Below are 9195 nucleotides of genomic sequence, written 5' to 3'. Positions count from 1 at the left end.
AAAAAAAAAAAAAAAAAAAAAAGATAAAAAATTATGCAAGGAGAAAAAGAAGTCATTTAATTGCAAAGTATCAAAGAGTAAATGCTAACTGAAAAAGATACATTTACTTAATGACTTGTGGGCAGGGTAAACAAGGAATTACAAAGAAAGACCATGAAGGAAATGGCCTTTTATTTCCAGAGGCTGTTAGAAAACGGTCTCTGGGTTTTAATCTTTTTTCCCCTCAAATGAAGTAAAAAGTCCTAAGTGGTGGCCGGCTGCAGTGGCGCACGCCTGTCATCCCAGAACTCTGGGAGGCCAAGGTGGGCAGATGACCTGAAGTTGGGAGTTCGAGACCAGCCTGACCAACATGAAGAAACCCTGTCTCTACTAAAAATACAAAATTAGCTGGGCGTGGTGGCGCATGCCTGTAATCCCAGCTACTTCAGAGGTAGGAGAATCGCTTGAATCCAGGAGACAGAAGTTGTGGTGAGCCGAGATCACGCCATTACACTCCAGCCTGGGCAACAAGAGCGAAACTGTCTCAAAACAAAACAAAAAACCCTAAGTGGTTCCACCACAACAAGAAATTAAAGTAAAGCAACTGCCGATGAAAATGTTTTGGAAAGTGATACTGTTATAGGTATGTGGTGGTTGCATGGCACCCTGAATGTACTAAATGCCACCGAATTGTTAACTGTAAAATGGCTAATGTTATGTGAATTTCACTTTAATCATAGAAATAAAGCAACTGTACTCTGGTTAAGGTGAATGAGAAACTTCTGCCATTTTCTTACTGTTGATTTAATAAAGAGAATATTTAACACTTCAGAAACATGGTATCAAAAAAATTCTTAGAGGAATTCGGCAATTAAATCAGAGGAAGCAAGAGTTAACCAAAGAGCAGTTATACAATGTTTTTTTCCTATATTATTTTTTCCAGCCTACCTAAAAACTGTAAATGGTCATCATCGGGTTTTAATATCTTCTCTGACTCCTCCTTTCCTAATCTCTCTCCTATGCAGATTCTCTCTTTCAATATTTATTGAACTCCTACATGCCCCACGCTCTAGAATAGGTGCTAGGACTGCTGAGATGAGTAATACACCTCACCGTTCCTCAAGGAGTTCATGGTCTGTATTCAAATTTTTAAAACATCTCATGATACTTCCCTACTGACTCTAGTTACACAACCTTTAAAACTTTAAGGATCTCTCTTAACTTGGAGGGTGGCAGCCCTTCCTAGGCTCTCCCATTACATATTCAATTATCTGTGCTGTTTGTACCCCCTTCTTCTATTTTTTTTCCTAAGGTCAAAGGGAGATTTTAAAGATTCTAAACAGAAACATCACTTTCTTGATTTTCAAGTGCTGTACAAATAGAGCTGCTTCACATGATCCTTTAAAATAAGCACCAAAAGTCTGTGAAGCTGGGACTGGTTCTAGGAATTACTTACGCATCTAAGGTCATTTCAAAGGCTTCCCTTCTCTTCACCCCACCCTCTGTTCCCACCTCACCACCAGCACCTCCCATTACCCTCATCTACAAGGCCAGGTCTCTGGAGCTCACTGCCTTTGACCACATGAGTTCCTTCATCGAAAACAGTTTTGTTTTCATCCTGTTTTCCTTATTCTTATCCTCTCACAACTGAATTCGTTTTCATTCAACTTTCATTTTTGTTTTCACTGTGACCTCACAGCTATCCATTGGCTTTCACCTTGAAAGGAAGAATCCCCACCAGCCTCAAATCCAAAATGAGCCTGTGATGGGCTGGAACAGTGACAACTCAGAGTGACGCAGGCAAAGCAAAACGAGAGCAAAAATCGCAAGCAAAGCCACGCTGGCTTCTGCAGAGAGGAAAAACGTTGTGTTTGCCAAGTGGAAAAAAGTATCAATTTCGAAAGAAAAATCATTTTCAAGCTGCTGAGAGTCCCCCAAAATGGAGATGAATAAAAACAACTCAAAGCAATCTAACTGCTAATACACAACCTAATTTTGACACAGATGTTGTTCTGAACTCACTCAATGTGAAACAGAAGCTATAATGTTTAAACTAAATACCTCATTTATGGATGGAAGCAGCTACAGGTTTTCACTCAGCCAATGCGTCAGTGGCACAGCTGGTAATTTCACCATGCAGCTAGGAAAGCAGTTTGTCAGTCACAAGAAACCAGATATTTGGGAGGATTTTCACATCAAACCACTTCTCACAGTGGACTCTGACCATCATCAGATTCGCTAAATGCATGTACAGTTCAGGGCCTGTCCTTCTGTATCTTTAAGGAGGCTGCCACATTTACAGCGGATATATGGAGCGGAAACACACAGTGGGAAGGTGTAACACGGGCATTATTCTAACGCATTATGGAGGACTGGGCGACAGAGGGGCAGGAACTGAAGAAACCTAAACAAATGGCTCCCAATTATGATTTCATTAATCTTGGAAAACATGAAGGAGTTGACAAGTGTGATCTAATTGTTTCTCAGTTGACTTGGCTTGAAAAACCTTACTCTCACTTAATTCCATTTACAGATAAGCATCTTGGGACAGCTGACCTTTTCTTTGTATAGCCAAGTTTCCATTGAACATGTTATAAAGTTTTTTGATCACCACAGAATATAACACCAGATGAAGGTCATTATACAAAGAGAATCAAATAAATAACAGTTAAGGAGAAAAAGTTCCCGTAAGGGTTCTGGCATATCAACAAGAAGTTAATTGCCTCTTAATATTTCAAATACATGTTAATTCGTAGGCTAATAAAAATTTTATATACTATACAAACAGTGATCATCTTGGTGTCACCTAGTTTGTGGCTCACCACAGAAAATACCTAATTAAAAAAAAAAATCACAGTATCCTACTTATAGACAATAACCCACCATCCATGTTATCAACTTTTTTTTTTTTTTTTTGAGATGGATTTTTGCTCTATCCCCCAGGCTGCGGTGCAGTGACCTCAGCTCACTGTAACCTCTGCCTCCTGGGATCAAGCAATTCTCCTGCCTCAGTCTCCTGAGTAGCTGTGATTACAGGCACACAGCACTATGCCCGGATAATTTTTGTAGTTTTAGTAGAGAGGGTGTTTCACCATGTTGGCCAACCTAGTCTCGAACTCCTGACCTCAAGTGATCTGCCTGCCTTGGCCTTCCAAAGTAGTGGGATTACAGGTGTGGGCCTCCACACCTGGCTGTCAACTTTCTACTGCTATGAACTTAGACATTTCACAGCTCAAACTAGGTATGGAACCTGGAAAAAAATGACTAAATAAAATAATGGCCTTCTTTCATGCAAAGCGTGAGTGAGTGTAGATGTAATAAGTACATCTAAATTTGTCATGGTGAATTAAACCAGCTTCAGGCAAAGAAGCAGAGTATTAGGCTGAAATGGTCTATTTCTTTTTAATTTGTTATACATAGAGAATCTGAAATTTATTTTTTACTTGATTAAAAATTAAATTAGGTTTCGTTTTTGTATGCAGAGCTCCTTCCTTGAGTTATTTGATAATGGCCAGGGTGGAAGGAAGCCAGTAACCAAACACTGCAGACTTGGGGAGCCCTCCTGGTTTTTCAGACTCTTAATAAAGCCTGAGAAGAGCACCAGAGTAGGGAGTGGGTGTCTTTGTTTTTGTGATGACTCACTTTATCCAGTATTCATTCATCTATTTTTAAGTCATTCCACAAATATGTGGAAGCTTTTCTAGAAAGGGACCATGGAAAATGCAAAAATACTTGGCCTTTACCCTGGAGAGCTTTATAGATCTTTTCCCCCCAGAATAAGCGGTCCTCCTACTTTAATAATCAGCAATCTCACAAATTAAATTTTCTCTTCCTCTCTTTGAAACAAACCAATTCCTTTTCAGGAGTATATTTTCAAGAGAATATGAGACTAGCCTTCTCACTCTAAGACTGACTCAGAGACTCCTACTTATAGAAAAAAACTAAAGACACAATAGTGAAAAAATCTTCAGGCTTCAAGATACAAAAGAGTACCAGCAAATAGAATATTTAAAATTCATTTTAATGTGGGATCAATGTTTACTTTACATTAGCAGAAGAACATAGAAGAGATTATGAAGGGCTGAGATCAATCAGGCTATTTAGACATAGTTTTAGAAGAGTTAACAAAGTGTTCCATGACTCTTTGGGCAATCAACAGAACCATTAGAAAAACAGCAGATATAGAAAAACTCAACAGCATTATCAATCAACAGGATCTCATAGACTATTATACGCACATTCTTTTCAAATGCCCAAGGAATACTCAACAAGACAAACCATATCCTGGATGAAAAAAACTGAATATATTTTAAAATAGAGTATGTTCTCTGATCATAGTGAAATTGAACTAGAAAACAATAACAGAAAGATAATAGGGAAAATCTCCCAACACTTGGAAATTAAACAAAACACTGTATATAATCTACGGGTCAAAGATGAAGTCTTGAAGAACATAAAAAATACTTAGAACTGAATGAAAGTGTAATATATCAACATTTGTAGGATGAAACTAAAGCAGTTGCTGAGAGGAAAATGTATAGCATTAAATGCTTGTATTAGAAAAGAATAAATATCTTAAATAAACAACCTAAGTTGCAATCTTAAGAAACTAGAGGTTGGGCACGGTGGCTCATGCCTGTAACTCCAGCACTTTGGGAGGCTGAGGTGGTAGGATGGCTTGAGCCCAGGTGTTCGAGACCAGCCTGGGCAACACAGTGAGACTCCGTTTCTAAATTTTTTTTTTTTTTTAAATAAAGAGAATCTTGAATACTAGAACAGGCTAAAAGTACTTTAATGTATGCTGCAGAGAGGAAGAATGATTTCTGATTTAAATAGGGTCTTCATTTTCTATGGAATTAATCTGTATTTCAAGTCTACTTGTTATTTCTTTACTCCATTTTTCCTGAGGCGAAAGTATATGCTTCATGAGGAGCTGTTTTATTCAATCCTTAAAGAACCTCCTGCATTAAAGATATTTTTCAAAAATACTAGATAACTTTTTAATTGAGCAAGTTAGCTAATACTGGTGGAATCTAATACATTTCTAAAGAAAATTGGAGTTATGCTACACTGACAAGCAACATAACCTTGGTTACGTAGGTCTCTCTGGCATGGGCAATTTCATGGATGTTCTTAAAGTGAACATGAAGACTTTAACTTCTTGATTTGCATGACTTTTATGGGATTTTCTGGGTCAAGTGAATAGTGAGCCATTTTCACAGATCACCTCAGGCCATTTAGAAGTGGAGCTGTGTTTTACTTTTTTTTTTTGAGACAGAGTATCGCTCTGTCGCCAGGTGCCAGGCTGGAGTGCAGTGTCATGATCTTGGCTCACTGCAACCTCCGCCTCCTGGGTTCAAGCAATTTTCTGCCTCAGCCTCCTGAGTAGCTGGGACTACAGGCATGTGCCACCATGCCCAGCTAATGTTTTGTATTTTTTAGTAAAGACGGGGTTTCACCATGTTGGCCAGGACGGTCTCAATCTCTTGACCTCATGATCCGCCCGCCTCGGCCTCCCAAAGTGCTGGGATTACAGGCATGAACCACCTCGCCCGGCCTGTGTTTACTTTTATACCTCGAGTGCACAGTATAAATCCTGTCACATAGTAGGGTTCTAGTCAGGTTTCATCATGAGATTACAGGTATTCAGTCACATCTTCAGGCTCTACTTCTAATTCTAGCTCTGTTGCTATTTCCATCATCTCTGCAATTACTTCTTCCACTTGAGTCTTGAACCTCTCCAAGTCATGCGGGAGGGTTGGAGTATACTTCTTCTAAACTCCTGTTTTTTGACATCTTCCCATAAATCAAGGATGTTCTTAATGGCATCTAGAATGGTGAATCTTTTCCAGAAGGTTTTCAATCGACTTTGTCCAGATCCATCAGAAGAGTCACTATCTATGGCAGCTATAGCCTTACAAATGTTTTCTTAAATAATGAAACTTGCAAGTCAAAATTACTCCTTGATTTATGAGCTGCAGAATGGATGCTGTGTTAGCAGGCACAAAAACATTAATCTCCTTGTACACCTCCATTGGAGTTATTGGATAATTAGGTGCATTGTCAATGAGCGGTAATATATTGTATTTTTTAAAAATAAAAATCATCCAGCCCAAAATATCAAGAGGAGTAATATTTTGAAAGGAAGCTTTGTCTCTGAGTAGTAGTTCTCAATAGTGGGTTTAAAATATTCAATAAACCATGCTGTAAACAGATGTGCTGTCATCTAGGCTGTGTTGTTTCATTTACAGAGCACAGGCAGAATAGAATTAGCATAATTCTTAAGGGCCCAAGGATTTTCAGAATGGTAAATGAGCACTGGCTTCAACTTAAAGTCACCAGCTACATTAGCCCCTAACAAGAGATTCAGCTGTGTCCATTGAGACTTTGAAGCCAGGTATTGACTTCTCCTCTGTAGCCATGAGAGTCCTGAATGACATCTTTGAATCTAAGGCTGTTTTGTCTATATGCAAAATATGTTGATTAGTGTAGCCATTTTAGTCAATTATCTTAGCTAGATCTTCTGCATAAATTGCTGCAGCTTCTACATCAGCTTCGGCTGCTCCACCTCGCACTTTTATGCTATGGAGACAGCTTCTCTCCTTAAGCCTTAACCAATCTTCTTTGCTACCTTCAAACTTTTCTTCTGCAGCTTCCTCACCTTTCTCAGTCTTTACTGAATTAAAGAGAATTAGGACCTTGTCCTGAATTAGGTTTTGGCTTAAGGGAATGTGGCTGGTTTGATTTTATATCCAGACCACTCAAACTTTTTCCATATCAACACAATGAGGCTATTTTATGTGCTTATCATGAAACCAGTGTTTCACTGGAATAGCACTTTTAATTTCCTTCAAGAACTTTTCCTTTGCATTCACAACTTGGCTAACAGCCTGTTGCAAATGGTTTCCTCACTAAGTTTAGTCATTTCTAGCTTTTGATTTAAAATGCAAAACATGCAAACACTACCTTTCACTTCAACACTGAGAGGCCACTGCAGGGTTATTAACTGGCCTAATTTCAATATTGTTGTGTCTCACAGAGAGGAAAGCCCAAGGGGAGAGAGAGAGAGAAAGACAGTGGATGGCAGGTTGTTGGAGCAGTGAGAACACATACATTTACTGAGTAAGTCTTATTAAGTTCACAGTATCCCCAAACAGTTACAACAATAACATCAAAGATTACTGGTCACAGGCTGGGCGCGGTGGCTCATGCCTGTAAATTAGCCAGGAGTGGTGGTGGATGCCTGTAATCCCAGCTGCTCAGGAGGCTGAGGAAGGTGAATTGCTTGAATCAGGGAGGTGGAGGTTGCAGTGAGCCAAGCTCACGCCACTGCACTCCTGCCTGGGCGACAGAGTGAGACTACATCTCAGAAAAAAGAACTGATATTTATTTCTTACAGTTCTGGAGCCTGGGAATTCCAAGATCAAGGCACCAGCCAGTTCTGGGTCTTGCATACTACTTGGCACACTGATAAATGGTAACTGTTTAAGAAAACAGTATGTCCTGTTACTAAGGAAAGATATACAGGGAGTTACTTTCCCCCTCCTTAGTGATGGTCTTACTTACCAAATCTGGCTTCACCTGGTGAATCAGAGGGAGGGAGAGCCACATGGAGCGCAAGGTGGTAAACACCGTGGAGGGCCAGGACTGCTGAACCTCACGGCTTCTTGGAATTCGGTGAATGTAGTATTTGGTATACTAGAAGGAAATAGAAGGAATCCAAATCAATGGAGTCACTGATATCTACAGTTAACAGCTGTAGGAATTGAAGTGCTTTCTTGCTTATTTAAAATTTTCATTTTAACCATTTTTAAATTAGAGTTGTAAAGCCTATCTCATGCTTTATATAACACATCAGATGGGATCACACATGACAAAGAAGTTCCTATGATTAAAAAAATGTTCAAGTCAGTTTGAACAATAAATTGGGGGAAGTTTCTATAAAGTATGTTTCAGGTAAATAATTTAACCTGTTCATATACGAAGAGTTCTTACCAGTCAACATATAAGACAGGTAACCTAGTATCAAGATGGGCAAAGATGGACAGATAACTCCAAACAGAAGAAATACAAGTAATGATAAACATATAAAAAGATGGCTAACAATTAAGCACAACAGAAAACAAGTCATTTTCACCAACCTAGTTGGCAATGACAATGGATACCCAGTGTTGTTGAGGGTGTAGGGAAACAGACATTCACATTCCCTGGGTAAATACATGGGTACACCTTTTTGGGAGGGCAATCTGGAAATATCTATCAGAACTTTAAATGTGTTTCCCTTTGATTCAGCATTTCTGCTTCTGGAAATATATCCTACAGATTACCCCACTATATCATTGTGTGTGTTTGTGGAAACTGAAACTAGACCAAATGTTCTCCTGTAGGGAATGGGGAAGTGCATATAGTAAAATATATGGAGATATTAACAAATGACATAGAACTATTTGAAATCATATGGAAGATATCCTAAGACACATTAAGTGAATCATTCAAGTTGGAAGACAGCATGTTTAATATAATCCAGCATCAATTAACAAAATACTCATATGCAAACACACACACATTAGTATTTGTTTGTTTGGTTTCTTTTGAGACAAGGCGTCACTCTGTTGCCCAGGCTGGAGTGCATGGTGCAATCACAGCTCACTGCAGCCTTGACCTCCCTGGGCTCAGGTGATCCTCCCACCTCAGCCTCCCAAGTAGCTGGAACCACAGGCATATGCCAGCACACCCAGATCTTCTCACCTCAGCCTCCAATAGCTGGGACCACAGGTGTAAGCCACCACAGGTGTGAGCTAATTTTTTTGAATAGACAGATTTCGCCATGTTGCCCATTCTGGTCTTGAACTTCTGTGTTCAAGTGATCTACCCACCTTGGACTCCCAAATTACAGGGTTGAGCCACCACACCTGGCCCATGCATTAGTATTTGTATTTTAAAAATCTGGAACTGGGCTGGGCATGGTGGTTCACACCTGTAATCCCAGAACTTTGGGAGACCCAGGTGGGTGGATCGTCTGAGGTCAGGAGTTCAAGATCAGCCTGGCCAACATGGTGAAACCCCATTCTCTACAAAAAATAGTCGAGTGCCTATAGTCTTAGCTATTTGGGAGGCTGAGGTGGGAGAACTGCTGAATCTTGGAGGCGGAGTTTACAAAAAGCAGAGATTATGCCACTGCACCCTAGCCTGGGCTACAGAGCAAGAGTCTGTCTC

The 9195-nt window shown here is 39.7% G+C and overlaps 1 protein-coding gene across 1 annotated transcript in view; it reads right to left on the bottom strand.

Annotated features, from left to right (window-relative positions):
* The window catches only part of ALG14 (ALG14 UDP-N-acetylglucosaminyltransferase subunit), a 105388-nt gene that overhangs the window by 48913 nt on the left and 47280 nt on the right, over positions 1 to 9195 (bottom strand). The window contains exon 3 of the mRNA XM_017517477.2: positions 7546 to 7677. Coding sequence (XP_017372966.1) covers positions 7546 to 7677 — 132 coding nt within the window. The remainder of the gene's footprint in view (positions 1 to 7545; positions 7678 to 9195) is intronic.

The sequence above is a fragment of the Cebus imitator genome, unplaced genomic scaffold (assembly GCF_001604975.1).
Source record: "Cebus imitator isolate Cc_AM_T3 unplaced genomic scaffold, Cebus_imitator-1.0 Scaffold633, whole genome shotgun sequence".
Lineage (NCBI taxonomy): Eukaryota > Metazoa > Chordata > Mammalia > Primates > Cebidae > Cebus > Cebus imitator.
This window is presented reverse-complemented; position numbering and strand designations above follow the sequence as displayed.